This window comes from Aspergillus affinis (assembly GCF_023601865.1).
Source record: "Aspergillus affinis strain CMG 70 chromosome Unknown NODE_80_length_173233_cov_86_490142, whole genome shotgun sequence".
Lineage (NCBI taxonomy): Eukaryota > Fungi > Ascomycota > Eurotiomycetes > Eurotiales > Aspergillaceae > Aspergillus > Aspergillus affinis.
Genome location: NW_026515861.1, coordinates 64,578 through 83,999, shown reverse-complemented (window position 1 = coordinate 83,999; position 19,422 = coordinate 64,578). Strand labels below are relative to the sequence as shown.

The following is a 19,422-nucleotide window of genomic DNA, read 5'->3' as shown; positions in this document are numbered from 1 at the left end:
GGAAAGCTAGGCAATTAGCGTCGTTAGGATTACTATAAAATGAACTGAGCGGTCGGTTGTGATATGCGATTTCAACATAGATAAATAGATTGGTCTCACTGACAATGACGTGGATGAAATTCTCCCTGGTTGGATCACGAAGTAACATTGAGGAACTACGGTCTATTGATTTTCATTAATTACATAGACACATAGTAAAATAACTAACCCAAACGTGGTCTTTACTCTACCTACCCTACTGCCGAAATAATACAGTAGGTATCTAGTCAAATAGGTAAGAATACCCTACCAACACTCCTTCCTCCATCCTTAAGAAAAAGAAGCAGAAATAAAACCTAAGTCGACAACGAAGGCGGCAGATCATTCTCTCCCGTGCCCCAGGAACTCTCATTCCTCCCCAAAACCAACACCAGCTCTCTCCCCTCCGTGAAGAAGTCATGACCCACCCAGCTCTTCGTATACGGCTTCCCATCCAGCGTCGCAGACTGAATATACACATCCTGATAACTAGGATCGAAGTTGACAGCGCGCAGGGTAGCCACGTTCCCGGTGAGCGGGGAAGTGATGGACACGGACTCGAAGAACGGGGTCGTGATGAGGTACACGTTCTGGCCCGGGTTCGGGAAGAGGCCCATCATGGTCATGGCGACGAAGGAGCCCATGGCGCCGGAGTCGTCGTTGCCCGGGAGGCCGGCGGGGGCGGGGTTGAAGTATTTGGGGATGTAGAAGTGGGCGCGGGCGGTGGATTTGGCGGGGCGAGCGGCGTAGTGGTATTGGAAGACGGTGAGGAAGGAGGGCTCGTTGCCGATGTAGGTGATGCCGGTGTCGTGGAGGTAGTCGAGGCGGCGGACGAATTGGGAGGGGCCGCCGAGGTGGGTGATTAGGGTGGCCATGTCGTGAGGGACGAAGCTGGATTTGTATGTTAGTAGTTGTGCGGAGGCAGCGGGGAGGATGGAATGTACAATTGGTATTCCCAGATGCTGGACTCGAATGTTTCGGCGGCGTTGTTTTGAAGCGAGCATGCTCGCCCGCTGGTGTCGATGTTGGAGCAGGTGATAGGATCCTGGATTTCGTGAGTGGTTAGTGTTATATCATGGGTAAAACACAAGATAGTATACCTGGTATCCCCAGGTCCCATTCAGATACTTCGGCTGGAAGAAGCCTCTGAATCCCGTATCCGTCCCATTGAGGAACGAGGTCTGATCCTCTCGAAACAGGTTCTCCCAGTAGCGAGAGCTAGTTTCGTATTTCTCTGCGTCATCCGTCTTGCCCAAGCCACGGGCCATCTGCGCGATAGTGAAGTCGTCGTAGCAGTATTCCAGCGTACGAGAGATACTCCGCGTCATGGGCCCAAACCCGTGATAGTCGAAATCTTCCACCGGGATGTAATTGAGTGATTTCCAGCTGACCAGTCCCCCTCGGCCTTCGTTGGACCAGTCATAGGGCTCCTCTTCGGCGTCCTTCTTCACCGCTGCATATCCTGCCTGCCAGTCAATGTCTTTCGTAATGCCCTTAAGGTATGCGTCCGCAAGAATAACATCCGCGTTGGAACCACCTTGGGTATACCCTAACATGGGGTTAGTCACTACCGTACCGACGATAGATGGGACACAAACCCTTGCAGAGAGACATGCGGCAATCAGGAAGCCATCCCAGGTTCTTTTGGGTATCGATCAACGAGCGGATCATTCGGGCCAGAGACGCCGGGTCAAAGATGGTCAGGAAAGGCAATTGAGACCGGAAAGAATCCCAGAGGCTGGTTGACTATTAGAAAGAGGATCCACAGAGAATAGGCATACATACCAGTAGAACGAATCAAAATACGGCTCCTTGCTCTTCCATAGAGGGTTCTCCCCAGTGTAATCTTGAGGGTTGATCATAGTGCGATAAATACCACTGTAGAAGTTTGTCAAGATCGACGAGTTAACTCCCTGTTTTGACACGCGGATTGGGGCCATCTTCTCCGTCCACAACTCGACTGCCGCAGAATGGGTAGCCTCAAAGTCAAAGTTGGGGATTTCGGCTTCGGCGTTTCGGCATGCCTGTTCGCTGCTGATGAAACTGAGACCGGTTCGCGCCTGCACCGTGATATTCGGGGCTGATTCAAAACGGACAAATGCGCCGCCCTACAAAATGTCAGCTCCAAGTATGGGAGACAGGGAGTGGGGCACGAACCGGAAGTGGATACCCATTTATGCTTCGCGAGATGTCGAGGTGATTTACATCGGTGCTTGCTCGCGAGTTGATGAAAATGCCGTGGTCGCGCACTTTCGCCGCACTGTCAAAGTCGACGCAAAAATAAGGAACGTAGGTGCCGCTACCAAAGCTCGGTTGAAAGCGAGCATGCCCGGTCATGCGGCTTGTTATGGGATCGACGGAGACAGTCCCATTGTCCTGACGTGTGTCCGATAAATCGGTCAGGTCCAGAAGAATCAGCGGACTCGATTTATCATCCGTCGGGAACTTGAACTGAACTAGGGACGTGTGGTGAGCCACCGTCATGTCCACATGGATGCCCGACTCCATCGTAAGCCCAAAGTAACCCGGGTTTGCCTTGACCGACTCGGATACGTAAGTCGTCTTCCGCTGTTTCTTAGGATATACACAGCCATTGACATCGTCGTCGCGACATTTCACGTAGGGGAACAGAGGATAGTTTCCGAGAGAGGCCTGACCTCCGGTTCCCGAATCATGCAGACTGGAGAATCCGGTGATCCGACTACCATCGTACGCGAAGCCTCCCTGGTTGCTCTGAGAGTCGGTATCGGCCACGGCTTTGGCCATGCCGTAAGGCAGGGAGGCGCCTGCGAAGACATTTCCTGGACGAGAAAATCATCCTCATTAGCATTGGACGAGCAAGAAGACGATGTACCGAGACGATTCCGCAGAGCAGGCAGATACCTCCATTTGCACTCCCAATGAGTGGATCGACGTATTGTAGGACATCGTGATTGTCAGGCGCCGGAGGAAGGGAGTCGTCGGACGAGCCCAGAACGCATGGCGTTACGGCCAGAAGCGCGAACGCGCGACGAAGGGCCATAATTACTGGGGAAAATTACAGTTGACAGATTGAAAGAGTGACAGGAGTATTCAAGAATGGCGAGTCGATGACAATAATTGCTTTACGCCGGCCAGAGGGTTCCTTCCCGGCATGCTGTCTGGCAACAGCCCAGCAAGGGGCGCCGGACTCTGGGAATGGGCCATTTCATGATAGGGAGTCTTCGATAGCTAGAGCTAATATAACTGCAGGCATGCTGCAGGCGACGAGAAAAATGCAACGTGCCCCTGAAGATCGACGCATGTCTCACCAACAGTAGGAGAGAATGGTTATCGGTTAGGGCTAAGGGAAATGAGCGGTTCACGCTAGAGTCGATAAATGTGGAGGATCGATCCAATCCGGGGAGATTCAGCGCCATGCCCTGACAGGATGGAGCTACGGAGTCACCCCGTGTCCATGTCGTACAGCCTTCGTACAGACTCCAGACGACGGGAGACGGAGAAATTCGACGGACTCGACTGTTTACCTTCCCTTGTTTGGACTCGGGCCGACATGCAGTCCGGACGATGATGCGGCCAGACATCATTCCACCCGGAGACGACATTTAAGGTCGTGGAGTCCCGGAGTTCGATCAAGGCCGTCTATTCTTTCCCATCCAAGCCCGCATTCCTGGACCATTATGGGACGGCATCAGATCGAAAGTTCTCCGCCGGCCGTTGCAGGTGGATCCCTGACCACAGATGAAGAAAGGAAAAGGAAGAAGGTCCACTTGGGAGAGGGCGCCCGTCACGTGCCAGGGGCAGGCATACCGTGAGGGCTCATCGCGCGCTTTTCAGAGAGTCCAAGAGGGCATCGCTCGAGGATTGAAGCGTGACTCTCGGCATCATGGACCTCCCTTCTTCTTTCCCTTCATCTGTCCCCTCTTCTTTCTCTTTCTTCTCCTCATAGTTATCTCGTGGGCTTTAATCAGCCGAGGTTCTCTCGGTCTTGTCCGCCTCCCCCTCCGCCAATCAGACGAGGAGAATGCCCCGAGGATCTTCGGTGCATGAAAGACCGTTGGCGATGAACCTCCCTGGGTCACGCTGCCATCACTTGCGCTGATCGGGAGTCCCCATTTTTCAGTCCCATCGCGTTCCCTGTAAACGCTAGAAAGCAAAAGAGCCTCGGAAGCCTGCCTCTGGGATCCATTCCTCCGTCTCCGCCATGCCGCGAGTCCCGGCGTCGAGATTCTTTCGGGCGGTCCCCACCACGACCAGGCTCGGTCTCACCTTGAATCCTACAAATAATGCCCCGTGGTTCGTGCGTCTAACCCGTCAGAATCGTCTTCGATTGTACTCTGCCGGTAGGTGGCCGTCCTTTTCCCTGATTCATACTCCATGCTCCCGGCCGTCCGACGACTTGCTGATCCCCTGAATCCCTCACGGCAGAAGCTGCCTCCTCTCCTGTCTCACCCGAGCTCCCCAAGCCTCAGTCCCGCTTTCGTCGCTTCGTGGGATTCACGTCCATCGCAGTCCTTGCCTTCGCCGCCGGATTAGCCTACCAGACCCAGAAAACCGTGTCGCGCATGATGACGGTTGCCCTGCCCACCGACGAGGAGACCCTCACGTCGTTCATCCCTCCCGATGCGATCTCCCAGGAGGTGGAAGACTTCATCCGCAACCACCCGCTCGCCGTGTCGCTGCGGGAGAACCCGGCGTTCACCGAATCGCGCCCTCATCTGAAGATCCCAGAGCAGATGCGCACCCGCAATCTGACGGCCGGTACGCTCGCGGGCCCGGAAAAGATCGTGGTGCCGCCGTATATCTTCTGCGAGGAGGGTGGCAAGAGCCTGATCTCTATGTTTTACCTGGGCTCGAATATCTGTGGTCACCCGGGTATTGTGCACGGCGGTCTGTTGGCTACTCTGCTGGACGAAGCCATGGGGCGGTGCTGTTTCCCTGCTCTGCCGAACGGGGTGGGCGTGACGGCCAACCTGAGCATCGACTACCGTCGGCCCGCCATGGCCGAGGCCTACGTCGTGCTGCGGGCCGAAACCGTGAAGGTCGATGGCCGGAAGGCGTGGGTGGAGGGACGCATCGAGACTTTGCCTGAGGAGGGCAAGGAGCCGGTTGTCCTGGTGGAAGCGAAGGCGCTGTTTGTCGAGCCCAAGCAGGCTGCGGTAGGATCACCGACTGGCTTGAGACGAAATGAGAAAGTACGCTGACAACATTATTCACAGGCTATGTCGAGTCTCTACAAAGTCACCAACTAGAAATTAGACTAAATGGGGGCTATCTGGGGGGATGTCTATATCCCGGGGTTCGGGACAAGGCCGGCGTATAGATGGGCTTATATTTGTCATTGTACATAATATTTTCTCTTTCGGACGGAGCATATTGCCCGTCATTGACTAGAATATGTAAGAGTATCCTTAATAGACGGATTTTATGGATAGACATGGATGGGCACGGCGGGTTATCTCTTACGTAGCCTCTCCTCCCGCGGGAGAGAATCGGATTGACCGCCTCCGGCCAGCTGCAGCTCCGGCGAGATTCGCAGCATGACGGACTCGCCTTCCACCTCTCTCTATCCCCGACTTTCCCTCCCCCAACTCCTCCGTGTCACCTCCATGCCCGCTTCCTCGAGCGCGGCGACGGACTCTCCTCTCTACTAGTTTATCTGTTCATATCACATCTATCCCCACCCCTCTCTCATCATGTCCAAGACAGCCAAGTACCTCCTCGTCTCCCTCCCCACCTCCATCACTCCCTCCCACCATCGCGACGATGCCCTCGACGCCGTCTCCGCCACCGTCGCCCCGGAAAACGGATCGGTCGCGCCCTTCCCCATCCCGGAGTTCAAGATCGGCACGTTAGACGCCCTCGTGCAGCAGGCCGACGAGCTGGCCAAGCTCGAGACCGCCTGCCAGGCCGTGGCCGTGAAGGTCGGAGATGCGTTGAAGAACATCCTGGACGGCGACGAAGCGCAGATCGAGAAGATGAAGACCGTGAATGATAGTATGTTGTGCCTACCTACCTGTCTGGGTTCCGGATAACCTGTGGCTTCATGAGTGACGGTCGGTTAACGTGATCGGGGGATGATGTAGAGCCGGTGGACCAGTACCTGCGGACGTTCTCGTGGAACAAGGTCAAGTATCGGGCGGATAAGTCGCTGGGTGAATTGATCGATCTTCTGCAGAAGGTATGTCTCGACATGGGCTCGTGGGTCGGGTCTTGGTTATTTGGGGGTTGGGTTTAACTCGCGCATAGGAAGCCGCTAGCATCGACAACGACATCCGGACGAAATACTCCCAATACAACCAGGTGAAGGGTAACCTGGCGACTCTCCAGCGGAAGCAGACGTACGTGATCTGGACCACCCCGCGGACTTCTACATTCGGATTCTAACACGTATACAGAGGTAACCTATCGACCAAGTCGCTCGCCTCCGTCGTCGACCCGCGCGCCATCGTTCAAGATTCCGAATACCTCGAGACCCATCTGGTCGCCGTGCCGTCCCAGCAGATCAAGGAGTTCCTGAAGACGTACGAGACCGTCTCGCCGATGGTGGTTCCGCGGTCGGCGACGCTGGTCGCCTCGGACGACGAGTTCACGCTGTACGCGGTCACCACGTTCCGGAAACACAGCGTCGAGTTTGTGCACAAGGTCCGTGAGAACAAGTGGATTCCCCGCGACTTCAAGTACGTCGAAGGCGGCAAGGAGGAGGAGCGCAAGGAGTTCGAGCGCGTGGGCGGCGACGAGCGCAAGCTCTGGGGTGAGACGCTGCGACTGGGCCGCACGGCGTGGAGCGAGGCCGTCATGGTCTGGATGCATGTGCTGGTCCTGCGGGTGTTCGTTGAGACCGTTCTGCGATACGGCCTGCCTCTGGACTTTGTCTGCACCATTATCCGAGTATGTTTGATTCCTTGTGACTCAAAACGAGCTAGACTAACAGGTACATTAGACCCCCAGTTCGAAACAGGCCGACAAGGCCAAGTACAACCTCGACGAGAAGTACTCGTATCTGGCCGGCAACGCCTTTGGCCGCGACAAGAAGGGCCGGGTCAAGCGAGACGACCCGGGCGAGATGCACGGCGAGGGAGGCGGCGAGTACACGGCGTACGTGTACTATGATTTTGAATTCAACTAAGCTGACGAGAGGGGATGATCTCTGTGATATATTTTCGTTCTGCAATCTTTGGCTGGTATACTTGATACCTTGCTTTTTTGGTAGCGTACCGTACATACATTTGCTTTGCAGCTTGATCTATCATACCATGAAGTTACATACTCTAACCGAACAAAATAGTAGGCCATCATCTTTACAGTATACAGAGTACAGAGTACAGACAACCATTTGCAACAGAAGAATCTCCCAGAGTTCATAATGATGATTGAATCAATCAACCGATCAAGCAACAAAAGACACCGTCCATCTATGTACACGTACAAGAAAGGACACAAGGATATCAACAACAGGAATCAATCATAACAGTCAAGTCAAATCTATCTAAACCCGTTTGCGACCCACCCGCAACTTCAAACCCCGACTCAGACAGTTTACTCCTTCTTAGCAGGCAAATACCCCTGCTCATCAAGGTACTGAATAATCTGCGCCACAGCGTCCTTCACGGGCAAGTCCACATTCTTAATATGCACCTCCGGCTTCAACGGCTCCTCATACGGCGCACTCACGCCCGTAAAGTCCTTGATCACCCCCTCCCTAGCCTTCTTATACAACCCCTTCGGATCCCGCTGCTCAGCCACCTCCACAGGCACATCAACATACACCTCCACGAACGGCAAGCCCGTCTCCTCACCCGGGGTAGGAACCTCATGCAGGCTGCGCGCCGTGTCGCGATCCACCCGGTACGGCGAGATGAACGAAGTGATCGCGACGGAGGCGCTGTCGGCAAAGAGCTTCGCGACCTCCGCGATGCGGCGGATATTCTCGTTGCGGTCCTTCTCGCTGAAGCCCAGGTCTTTGTTTAGGCCGAAGCGCACGTTGTCGCCGTCGAGACGGTAGGCGTGCACGCCGCGGGCCTGGAGCAGTTGGTGCTCGAGCTCCACGGCGATGGTCGATTTGCCGGAGGCGGAGAGGCCGGTCAGCCAGATTGTGAGGCCCTTTTGGTTGCGGAGGGTGCTGCGCTCGGCGCGCGTGAGGGCGCTGGCGTGGAAGGTGATGTTTCTGGGCTTAGGTTAGTTATAAGTTATTTGGGAGGTGGATGGTGGGATGGATGGTGGGCTTGGATATGGGCATGGAGGGGTAATGGAATGGAGGGGGGTGGAATTTTCAGGGAGGCGATATTGGAGGATAGATTGGGGAGGGGGAGGGAACGTACGTGGCCATCTTGATCGTTCTTAGTGTATAGAATAGCAAGAACAATTGAACAGAAAGGAATTGACAGAAATGGAGGAAGAAATAGGAAAGGGAAGAAGAGAGAAGAAAGAAAGGATGAAGAAGGTACGTGGCGGTCCTGTCACAGAGTGGGGTGCTGATCGCGGGATTGCGTGCGCGTACTCCCCCAGTAGTTACGGAGTAGATGGCGCTAGGTCTCAGGCTGATGATCCTGTCGGTATATTGATTTCAATATACGGAGTAGACCGTTCTCTGTATGTCAATGATTTTAGAGGTCTCTTGTCGATATGTCTGTGTTTGACTGTCCAGGAGAGTTCTCTGCATTGGCAGGTCTTGCGTGATCTGCGGAATGAGGGGCATCGCGTGCAGCGCCGATGATCGGAGCGGAAAGTTGGAGTATTCACCACATTAGGTATGTCGTCTCCGGGACATCACCATCTGCTATAAGTATCAATGGGATCATGGAGTTATTCTGCAGAAAAAAAGCCTCAGGAGTTGAATAAAATGGTCCATTAGGACTTTGCAGATCTATATCCGCCATGGTGAAAGTTGGTATCTCTACACTGCAACCAGTTAGCCTCAGCTTGGCTCTGTCCAGAGATCATGGCGTTTCAATCTATCTTATACTCTGATACTTCCTTTTCCTACACTTGATTCAACTCGGTGGTTATCCGCATGCATAATTGAGTCGCGAGTCCTAGGGCTCCGACTTGCACGTGGCTCATTGGCAGCCCAGGCAATTTTCAACTCAACCAAAAGTATTTATTGACACAAAAATCTGGCAGTATGGCTCCAAGACACTTTGCTTCAAAGCTCTATTTCATCCGTGACATAGTAGAAAGCCAGTTCTTTTCTACATCTCAGATGACCGAGGAAGCCACTCTTAGAACGCAGACCTGAGTATTGAAGATTCAAATGATTGACATTCTCCCAGCTATAGTAAGTAGTATCAATGTCGCCATTCCGCTCTAAATTCCCTCATGATGCAGGACTCCATGAAATAGGAACGCAGGTACCAGATGTTGAACTCTCATAATTCAACAGCACCTGCATCGCCCGCATTATCTAACGCTACAGTTTCATTATCCCCTACTCAAGCATCATGGACCAAAACCCCTCTATATCTCATTCTTCCCTCCCGAAGAGTCTCCATCGCCGTCTCAATTCCATTCTGACTTAGCGGAAATTCCATCACAATGGGCCTGATGCGGTGCCGGACAGCACACTGCAACATCTCGCGTTGGCTACCTCGAGCTGCGGGCAGACTGCCTTGGATGCGCAAAGCTTTCATGACCAAGGGTAGATAGGGGGCCTTCATCTCATCCATATCCACCGTCAAAGCATAGATGGTTCCCCCGGACGCCATGATCTGGAAAATAACGTCCCAATTTGGCTGCTTCGCTGACGTGACCAGGAGGTGATCCAGAGGCTCCATCACGGGAGGAGAGTCCGTGAAGACAACTACCATGTGCCTACCCCCAGCCCACGCGGTCTCCTCTGTTTCCATGAAGGTTAGTTAGGGCCTAATAAATGCGCATACAGGTAAATGCAAGCCTACATCTTGAGAGGCAACTTTGGGGCCGACTGCTTCGACAACTCCAGCTCCTTCGTGTCCGAGAACAATATTGGCATGTCTGTAGTGCTCGTCGGTTCCACACAGACCGGAATGAGTATTCGGACGAGGACTTCATTCTCAATAGGGTCGGGACATTGAGTTTGACGTTCCACAATCTCCCCACTGTCAGAGCCTCTGAAAACAATAAACTCCGGCATGTTGAAATGAATTGATGAAATATTGTCCAACTTGAAAATAACAATGGAACCTTAGTGGAATCCTTTGATCGCCATGAGAACGTAGTCATTGCGCAGTTATGTCTAATGATACTTACGATGGCCAGTGTCCATATACTGTCCTGGAATTAGCCAATCATACCAACGCGCCGCTTGATACATTTCCACAAATTGGCCAATCATATATTGACCCCATCCGCCGGTCACAGTTAAATCCCTCACCTGATTCGCCAATTCTAAATCATGCTATGAAACATATCGACACCTTATTCGGACTCGATTGGTCACTTCAGCAACAAGCTTTGCCATCTGCAATCCAAGGGCCCAGGTATGGATATCTATAAGAAGAATATCCAGTAACCAATTCAGATCTTGTATATTTCAACATCACATTCTCCCATTGTCAGTTCTCAGTCCCCAACACAGTCTACAAATATCCATACAATCTGCAGCATGTCCACCCTCCAGGAGAAGAACAAAGCCGTCGTGCAGAAGTACTTTGAAGAGTACTGGGGCAAGGGGAACGTCGCCGTCGTGGACGAGGTATGCGCCCACAACTTCATCATCGATTATCCCATGCATGGCCCCCGTCGTGGTAAAGAAGCCGCCAAGAAAATGCTCCTTGAGTTTCGAGAGGTAAGAGAACCCCTCTCAAGAAACAGACCTGGCGAGACCTGATCTAATATTTTCATTCCATCACCAATAGGCATTCCCAAACATCTCCTTCCACGCCTACAAGTTCCCCTTGATTGCGGGGGGTGACTACGTGGTCGGCCGCTAAATCGGGGGCGGCAAGCACACCGGCCGGGAGTTTGATGACCTTGCAGTGGGCAAGCTCGACAGGCCAAGCACTGGAAGAGAGGTCTATTTCTCGGGGACGACTATCTTCACAATGAAGAATGGGAAGATCGTGGACGAGATTGGCGAAGAGCAGGCTCTGACGGCTCTACAGCAGCTAGGGCTCGTTGCTCCTCCTAATCCAGGCAAAGAGATTAAGTATGATGCGGAGGGGAATCATATCTGAGGAAATGAGAGATCTCTGAGACGAAGGAATCTTCACAATGTCCTGTCACCAGTTTATTAGTTCAATTTCTATCCATCTCAATAGAATATGTTCTCGATGACTTATCCTTTTTTTCCCTTCGAATTTGTACAGGAACTTTCGAAATCAATTATACCTCCACACTCTTACTGGGCAGGCGTGTATCTGGCCTACTGGACACTGTAAAATGTCAGCTCTCTAGTCTTCAGTGATCGAGTTGAATTCCTCTAAATCCCAGCTGAAGTTGAAACCAAGTTCGCAAGATTCCTCGAGATCCGGATGGAGCGGAAACCATCCCATTTTTCTGCATGTCTTATCTTTTCAAGCTACGTCTTTACCTTCGGCCATCCTCCCGTGGATATACTTTCCGGTCCTATTAAGGTTAAATCTAGTTTCCAGAGATGATGGCATGCATGCATAGCCTTATAAAGCGACGTGCGTAGCATTCCGTCCGTAAATGGCATAACATCGATTTTTAGCTACTTGCCGCTAATAAGGAATGTTAGCCTTGACCCACAGATTACCCTTCAGGTCAATTAGACAGAAGAAATCAAGTATCTCGGTTCTCAATTCATGTTCTTTCGCATACTTGGTGAATCTGATTGGTGATCCAGGGAGCAAGGAGACAACATCGGCATTTGTCATTGAAACCTTCAAACGCCGTCTACAAAACTTTGTATGAAGTTTGCATCAGGCAATTGCTAGATTCAGCGATTTGGAGGCCTAAAGTTACTGAAGAATTTAAGCCAGTTGTGGCATTATAGTGCAGCTGGGATCTCGTTCAATTTGTCCGTTCATGTCACGCCTCTTTTGACTTTTTGGTTCCAGTCATGGGTATAAATACCTGGTCTAGTAGCCTGTAAAATCATCAATGAGATCCATCAGTTAACCCAGAGTCTTTTTGTTGCTCTTACCTGTTTCAATCCCGATAAGTCATTTGAATTGACCTTTTTTTTTTGTCCGTTCTGTTAAACAAAAATACGACTTACCATGTCTCAACCCAAAAGTGCCCTCGAGGCATCCTCGTACTTTCACCCCAACAAAGATGAGGCTTTACGCCGACAAGTGCAAGAAATGATTCAAGACATGCTCGAACAGGGATACTAGTACCCCACTCTCACTCAACATAGCGTTGCCTGGGCTGAAGACCAAGACCCCTTTGGCCATGTCATGTGGCAAGCTTACGGTCATATCACCGGCCAGTGCTTCAATCGCATCGTCGAATCCTTCCACAAGCATCTTGGAGACAAGTTCCAGGAATTCATGGCAGCTAGCGGGATCAATGCCATGAGCAGGAGAATCACGATGGATGTGAGGAGAGTTGTTGAGTATCCGGATTTGGTACGTTGAATGCTCAGAACAAATGACCAAAGAAGAATGACGAACTTACTTTATTGTTAGCTTATCACTGGAGCTCGCATCTCAGAGGTCCGTCCGGATCAATTCTTCTGGCGTTTCTCCGTTTGGTCAACGAAGCAGAGAGTTGCTGTGGCCGAGGCAGAAGGGTGGATGGTTTTCTTCAACCACCGGACCGGGAAGAAGGTTGATTTGCCACGTGAGGGAGGAGTCTATGCCGATTTACATGCGGCGTTGGTAAGACGTGCAGAGGAATCCACTCAGGTCAGGAGGAAATGGGAGGAAAACTGGAAAGTGGCAAGCAGGAGGGCGAATCTTTGATTGACTTGACTCGTAAACACTGCTTGTAGATGCTGGCTGGCTGGTCCTGTTGATTGGTTATTTGTGGGATAGCCATTTGTCAACGGCAGTCAATTCCTATATAAATTCATCTACTCTGTAGAGATGAGATAATGAGATAAATATTGTATCTTGGTGTCTTGTAAAAGCTTCCTTATAAACTATATGGTCATCCATTTCATCGAAAATCGGCAGGACAATTCTCCCAAAGCGGCCGCAAGACATACTCACATACGGACTTCCTGAATGCGATATCCCTCCAATCGGGGAATGCAGAGCTCATTGCGAACGTGCATTCAACGCATCTTGTAACCACGTCCAAATAAAATGGCAATATGTGGTACATGCTCAGCTCAAGCCACTTAACTGCCGCATCGTATCGGCTGCCATAACTGATTCCCAGGTCAAGTCCTGTCTCATTCGCATATGTGTCGAAAGTTTTGCCATGCCATAGTTCCATCAGAATTATCCCCAGCTCGAGCATAGAGCGCTTCACGTGGTTCGTACCTTCTTCAGGTTTCCCCGAGGTTACAGAAAATTTTTGTCGTATAAAAGGTCGAGGGATGTCTGTATACTGATCCATCTTCATCTGCGTAGGTGATACACTGTTGTGCGTAAAACAGACGGTTTTGCTTGTGAGCGAAGCGGACAGCCAAGGGGTAGAGTGAAGCTGCATAATTGAAGAGGCTATATTAAATGATAGAGCCATTCGTTGGTTAAGAGTCCACCGGATGGCGCGAAATTGGCCTGGTTGCATCATTGATGTGAGAACTTCGTCTAAAGATACAATATGTCTAGTTTCTGCACCATTTCCTGCGGGAGCGCCAGAATTGAAAGGCTTATGGTGGTAACAGAGACATCCGCCTTGGGAAAGATACAAGTCGAGGCCCTAGCCGCCATCCGTTGCTTGTTGTATGGAGTAACAGAGATCATCCAGGTCTTGAGGTGGCGGGCTGTGCTTTTTCTCTGGCAAATTGATAGTAACTATGGTATGTTGCGGCCCTGTCTTGATGCTGGTACTATGTTAGTACTCATTACAGATCAATTTAATGATGACCCACTTTGCATGGTTATTGTCGATTTCTTCTTCTAGCACTTTCACGTCAGTCTCGTAGCTTACTGTCGGCTTTGGCTGAATGTCGCTTGGAAGAAATGCCACGGTAAATGCAACAGGCGTCTTCTTAAGCCCCACTTGCTTCCTTTTTCTCTCCATCAGTGCCGATCGAGTTTGAAGAAACAATCTTGTTTCATGCCCACTGTGACAGTCCGCCGTGTAAGCGGCCGAAACAGCTAAATACAACTGATGTGCATAATTCCGAACAGTACCCAGAGCCGACGTGAACTTTGCGATTGTCTGAGATGTAGATTGCAGCGTCACTTCGGTCTTGGCCGCGCTCGTCTCTCGTATTCTGCGTAGCTTCTCAGTGACTTCGTTAAGATCTCTGATTTGCCTTTCTAGATCATCTTTCTGCAGACTGAACTTGATCTTCTTCGCAAATTCGTATTGTCCATTTTTTGGCACGTGCGCCTTGAGTAGTGTAGGAAGATCTCCCTAGAACCGATATCAGTAAGCCTAGAGGTCGACTCTTGAGTATCGACGGTTTCCAGGCTATGACTTTTACCAACCAACATGAAGCCCATGAAACTCCACAAGAGAATCTCGTGGGCTTTATATTAGCCAATCAGATTGAACTGATAAGTAACCTGGATATTGATAGTCGTGGCCATGCCATATACACGGGTTTAGATATTCAAACCAGAATACTTTACACAGTTAAGGCGTTCCCGAAAGCTGATGATGAAAAAGAAAGGGCATAGGCACAGCAAGAGATAAGACTCCATCATATGGCCACTCGACATCCCAATGTGGTTCCATTGATCCGTATTATGGATTCGCCCAACTGCACATACGTTGTTATGGAGTTTTATCCGGAGGGTGACCTGTTTCATGGTATCACTCAGAAGGGAATGTATGTTGGGAATGATACATTGATCAAGCTAGTCTTCGTTCAAATTCTGGATGCCGTTCACCAGTGCCATGAGCTTGGGGTCTACCACTTCAATATCCAACCAGAGCACATATCTGTCGCGGATCAAGGAAATACTCTCAAGCTATCTAGTTTCGAGCTTGCTACCGCAAGTCCTTACTCAGTGGCATTCAACTATAAGCGCAAATTCTATGCGTCTCCAGGTAAGCTCATGCTTCTCTTTCATGCTTGCTAGGTATAGCTCCACTGACAATCTAATCTCGATGCAAAGAATCTTTGTCGTCGAAACCAAATTCAGAAGTGTACGCCTCAGCTCCCCATGATATCTGGAGCCTTGGCATCAACCTTGTCAATCTGATATGTGGCTGCAATCCATGGAAATTGGCTTCCATAGAGGATTCCACGTATCGGGCCTACTTAAAGGACCCGTATTTCTTGAAAGCAATCCTACCTCTGTCCGACGAGGCTATTGTCATCTTGAGCCGCATCCTTGAAAACAATCCCGACGAAAGAATATCTATCCCAGAGCTTCGAGGTTTAATTCTGGGCTGCCCCTGCTTTTCCACAGACTGGCGTGTGGTTTCTTCGGAACCAAAACCTGTGTCTACACTTGATACTATGGGCTCTCCGGGGGTTGGCGACAGGGTTGGGCGATCCGTCAAAGGCACGTTCCGAAGGTCTCTCAAAGACAAGTTCCAAAAACCTCTGTACGAAAGGAAGAAGCCATGAAATTAGCCATGAAGATAACATGTATTTGGTCATCTTTGTCAAGACAGGAGTAAATTTGACCTCTTTTCCCCTCTATAGTTGATCATCGCAATCAACTTAAGCAATCCAATTCATTCATTTTTGACCATTTCGGCAGGCCATCCCTGGCACCCGATTTCTCTACAGCGACGTTGACTCGTAAAAAGCCTCACAGGGTAATAAGCGCTCATTTATTTCATCTAAGAGATTTATATCAAATGTATACCTATATCTTGGCATCTACCATTATCTATCCCACCTGATAACGGAACACTCTATATCATGCACTAGAGGGCTTCCCTGAAGCAAGACCGATCACCTTCTTTGCTGCATCTTCAAACTTATCAAAGGCGTGAAGAGGCAGGCCACTTTCGGCAATCTAGACATTCGAAAATATCAGTATCCATCACACATCATCGAAGAAACAAATCATCTTACCATCTTCTGCCCCTCCTCCTCATTCGTTCCCCTCAATCTCACCACAACGGGCACGCTCATATTCAAGTCCCGGAATGCCATGATGATTCCCTCAGCGATCATGTCACACCGAGTCAATCCGCCAAAGATGTTCACGAAAATGGCCTTCACGCGCGCATCCGAGATGATGATCCGGAATGACGACTTGACGGTCTCCGACGTGGCTTTCCCGCCGGTGTCGAGAAAGTTGGCGCAGTGGCCGCCGTGGAGAGTGAGTGCGTCGACTGTGTTCATTGCCAGGCCGGCGCCGTTCACTGTGGATGTCTTGTTAGCTTTGTTATCCTTTATGCCACTGAAAAGAAGTTCGGTTACCTAGAGTGCCGATACTGCCTTCACCGTCGAGTCTGGTTTTATCTTAGTAAGTATAGTGTCATGATTAATGTTTCTTTTTATCGGAAGATATAACGTACTTGACATAGACGATGCCGTCTTTCTCTGCCTCGACTTCCTCGGGGACTTCCTCAGCGGTGTTTCTCAATTGATGAACCTCGGCTTGACGCCCTGAGCTTCGGAATGCAGCGTCGTCGAATCCGAAGCGCGCTCCTCGTACTTCCAAGGTCCCTTGCGTGGAAGGTTTAGCTCGGACTTCGAGCAGATATGCTTCCTTTTCCTTGAAGATCTGCCACAAAACCTGGACTAGGTTCGCTAGTCCTCCACGCGCAGTTTCCGGGAGCTGTAATTGAGATGCGATATTTCCGATCAGAGGGCTAGAGGTATTGAAGTCTGTAGTCTTGTATGGGAATGGAAAACGGGCTGTGTGCGAGGGGTCGAAATCCGCCTTGGTGGAGGCTACAACGCAGGGGGTTAGTGCTGTTCTATCAACGGTCAAGGATAAGAAGATATCCGACTCCGAAGGTGGTGCGTCGTTAACGGAGACGGATTTCTGTTTCAGCATGTCGAGGGCTTGAAATTGTTTGACGAAGAGGGAGCGAGTCTGTGACTGTGGGAGGAACTGGGATCTGTTTTGTCTGGGGACCACGCGTTTCATTGTATGAAGACCTCGTTTCTGGTTGGCCGGATTGGCGAACTTTATCTTGTCAACCCTCATGGCTCATTTTTTGTTTAGGTTGAAACGTACCGTTGTGCTTTGGACACGCCCCCGGTTACTGAATAGGGTCTTCATTCCCTGTCCAAAGTCCTCGGGGTGGTCAACCATGACCGCTCCAGCGTTCTCCAGAGCTTTGTATTTGGCGCTCGCATCCGGCTCTCCAGGGGCTGTCCATGCTCCAGCATGGCCCATGATACGGCCTGGAGGTGCGTATCGGCCACCGACAAGAGCCATGATGGGTCTATTGAGATATCAGCAAGATTCTTTGAGACTTTCTCAATGAGACTGGCGTACTTAGGATTCGCATTCCTCCGATGATAGTCCTTAATCCACTCCGCCGCATCAATCTCCGCTGTTCCACCAATCTCACCAACAAGAATGATTCCCTCGGTGTCGGGGTCATGCTCGAAGATCTTTAAGGCATCAACGAAATTCGTCCCGGCCAGGACGTCGCCTCCCATGCTGATGCAAAGACTCTGACCCAGGCCTGCCCGCGTGGTCGATGCAACGGTCTCATAACTCAGGGTGCCTGACTTCGCCACGATGCCGACATTACCGGGCGCGAAGCAGGGGAGGGGCTGGAAGCCAATGCGGCATTTTCCAATCGCCGAAATGATTCCGGGACAATTTGCGCCAACCAGTCTCGTCTTCGATTGGGTTTGAAGCATGCAGTGGATCTGCGGGGGAAGTTAATACCCTGCATGTCCTTATATGAAACGAGAAACTGGGGACAAGGTACCCTTAAGATGTCATGGATGGGAACATGTTCGGCGACGGCTACAACGAGGGGAATCTCTGCCTCAATCGCTTCTTCCACTGCCTTGGCTGTGGAGTTCCCTGGTACGTAGATGGCCGACGCGTCGGGTTTCGCTTTATCTTGGGCCTGTGTCTATAAGTCGGGTGTTTGAGTGGATTGGGGGCTAGAAAAGCGTACCGCCCGAACAGAGGGGAAAACAGGGAGTCCCAGGTGTTCCCCTTCGACTCCTGGTTTGACGCCGCCGACGACCTTGGTTCCCCAAGCTAGAGACTCTTTCACATTCGCAGTGGCCTGGACTCGTTAGCACCCGATGCCGTCAATTATGTCATAAGGCTGGTCTAAATATGTACTTGTTTGCCTGGGTCAATTGTTAGCTTGGGATAGCTATCTATCAATTCTTATCTGCATATGCTCTCTCACCCGTAAATCCTTGAAACAGAACTCTAGTATGCGCGCCAATCTTCAGATTCGGTAGTGTGTCCGCATAGCTATACCTCGGTCCTAAGGTAGAGAAGCGATTCAATCTCTTCACGGGTGTTTGGCAAATCGACGTTCTCTGCGCCCGCGCAGGAAGAGAGTAAATGCCAGTCATGGTGCAATTGCGACGTGAGGGTCTGTCTCAACACTGTATAAGTGGAGAGGGGGTGCAGGTGAAGATGAAAGACCTCGGGAGATCCGCCGCCTTTTAGACGGTCATTTCGCCGGTCTCGGACCTACATTGCCGGTGGTTTCCGAGGGACCGGGGTTTACGAGAGAAGATCACAGGCGCTGATTGGGTCTCTCGGAACTGTGTCCTCTTGGCAGACTGTCATCACGTGAATCGCCCGAGGCATTCAGGCAGTCAGGCAATCAGGCAGATATGGGCTCCTCCTTTTTCAGGAAGTTGCTCAGACGATGTGGAAATACTTTTAAGAGGGAGAAGACATGCAATTATACAGCAATAGTATGATCACTCGTTCATTCCTACGTCAGAACTCACCCCAGAACAGAATGTAGGGTTACCACCGACACTCTGTCTTCGGCACGTCATTCCATCTGAATCTACTACGTACAGACCACGGATACTACGCACCACCGGGGATCCCGCTTCAAGGGACTAACTCCCCAGCTCAGAAAGCAGAGAGCAGAAACATGTCCAGCTCCCTGCAGACCTGCACCGATCAGCAGCAGCCATCGACACGACGATGAAACGCGATCAACCGCCAGCCCAGCGCAGCAGAGCCATTGAGCCAATGACCCGCGGCGACCGAGCGAAGGCGGGGTCTGCTTTCTCCACGCCTGACGCCATCCATTCCGTAACTCTTGCTCGCTATTAATATCTCCCTCCCCGTTGCCATTGTTCTCGACCGGCTATCGACTCCGTCTGATCTTCCTCTGGCTTTTACGGAGAACTTACGGAGTAGTACTCACCGTTCCGTTCCATCTCTCCGGTCCACTGTGGCCCATCTGGCAGATCGGTGGAATCGCTGTGTGTGTAATATTCCTTCCCCCGTCTTTGCCTCTCTTGCCCCGAAGCTCCTTCCTCCAGACTACTCCCTCTGT

General features: G+C 51.1%; 7 protein-coding genes across 7 annotated transcripts; 4 read left to right on the top strand and 3 right to left on the bottom strand.

Moving 5' to 3' along the window:
* Positions 1-335: 335 nt before the first annotated feature.
* KD926_010475 (glycoside hydrolase family 92 protein) lies at positions 336-3,040 on the bottom strand (the record flags this gene model as incomplete). The annotated part of the gene is made up of 7 exons (XM_053102841.1): positions 336-909; positions 963-1,063; positions 1,119-1,567; positions 1,617-1,756; positions 1,804-2,126; positions 2,176-2,819; positions 2,902-3,040. 7 exons carry the CDS (start codon positions 3,038-3,040, stop codon positions 336-338), a joined length of 2,370 nt encoding a protein of 789 aa, XP_052953721.1.
* Positions 3,041-4,201: 1,161 nt separating this feature from the next.
* On the top strand, positions 4,202-5,201 carry KD926_010474 (PaaI family thioesterase; the record flags this gene model as incomplete). Its single annotated transcript, XM_053102840.1, has 2 exons — positions 4,202-4,340; positions 4,426-5,201. 2 exons carry the CDS (start codon positions 4,202-4,204, stop codon positions 5,199-5,201), a joined length of 915 nt encoding a protein of 304 aa, XP_052953720.1.
* A 492-nt stretch (positions 5,202-5,693) lies between these two features.
* On the top strand, positions 5,694-7,126 carry KD926_010473 (H(+)-transporting V1 sector ATPase subunit C; the record flags this gene model as incomplete). Its single annotated transcript, XM_053102839.1, has 5 exons — positions 5,694-5,994; positions 6,084-6,178; positions 6,247-6,338; positions 6,396-6,888; positions 6,941-7,126. The coding sequence occupies 5 exons, from the start codon at positions 5,694-5,696 to the stop codon at positions 7,124-7,126; spliced, it is 1,167 nt and encodes a 388-aa protein (XP_052953719.1).
* A 410-nt stretch (positions 7,127-7,536) lies between these two features.
* On the bottom strand, positions 7,537-10,108 carry KD926_010472 (adenylyl-sulfate kinase; the record flags this gene model as incomplete). The annotated part of the gene is made up of 3 exons (XM_053102838.1): positions 7,537-8,164; positions 9,568-9,807; positions 9,894-10,108. 3 exons carry the CDS (start codon positions 10,106-10,108, stop codon positions 7,537-7,539), a joined length of 1,083 nt encoding a protein of 360 aa, XP_052953718.1.
* A 471-nt stretch (positions 10,109-10,579) lies between these two features.
* On the top strand, positions 10,580-12,845 carry KD926_010471 (uncharacterized protein; the record flags this gene model as incomplete). Its single annotated transcript, XM_053102837.1, has 4 exons — positions 10,580-10,762; positions 10,923-11,122; positions 12,299-12,509; positions 12,570-12,845. The coding sequence occupies 4 exons, from the start codon at positions 10,580-10,582 to the stop codon at positions 12,843-12,845; spliced, it is 870 nt and encodes a 289-aa protein (XP_052953717.1).
* A 1,863-nt stretch (positions 12,846-14,708) lies between these two features.
* Positions 14,709-15,580, top strand: KD926_010470 (Pkinase-domain-containing protein; the record flags this gene model as incomplete). The annotated part of the gene is made up of 2 exons (XM_053102836.1): positions 14,709-15,054; positions 15,123-15,580. The coding sequence occupies 2 exons, from the start codon at positions 14,709-14,711 to the stop codon at positions 15,578-15,580; spliced, it is 804 nt and encodes a 267-aa protein (XP_052953716.1).
* Positions 15,581-15,878: 298 nt separating this feature from the next.
* KD926_010469 (putative succinyl-CoA synthetase subunit alpha) lies at positions 15,879-19,326 on the bottom strand (the record flags this gene model as incomplete). Its single annotated transcript, XM_053102835.1, has 11 exons — positions 15,879-15,977; positions 16,037-16,329; positions 16,388-16,419; positions 16,486-17,102; positions 17,154-17,364; positions 17,418-17,800; positions 17,863-18,006; positions 18,058-18,171; positions 18,375-18,562; positions 18,933-19,230; positions 19,291-19,326. 11 exons carry the CDS (start codon positions 19,324-19,326, stop codon positions 15,879-15,881), a joined length of 2,415 nt encoding a protein of 804 aa, XP_052953715.1.
* Between the last annotated feature and the right edge of the window lie 96 nt (positions 19,327-19,422).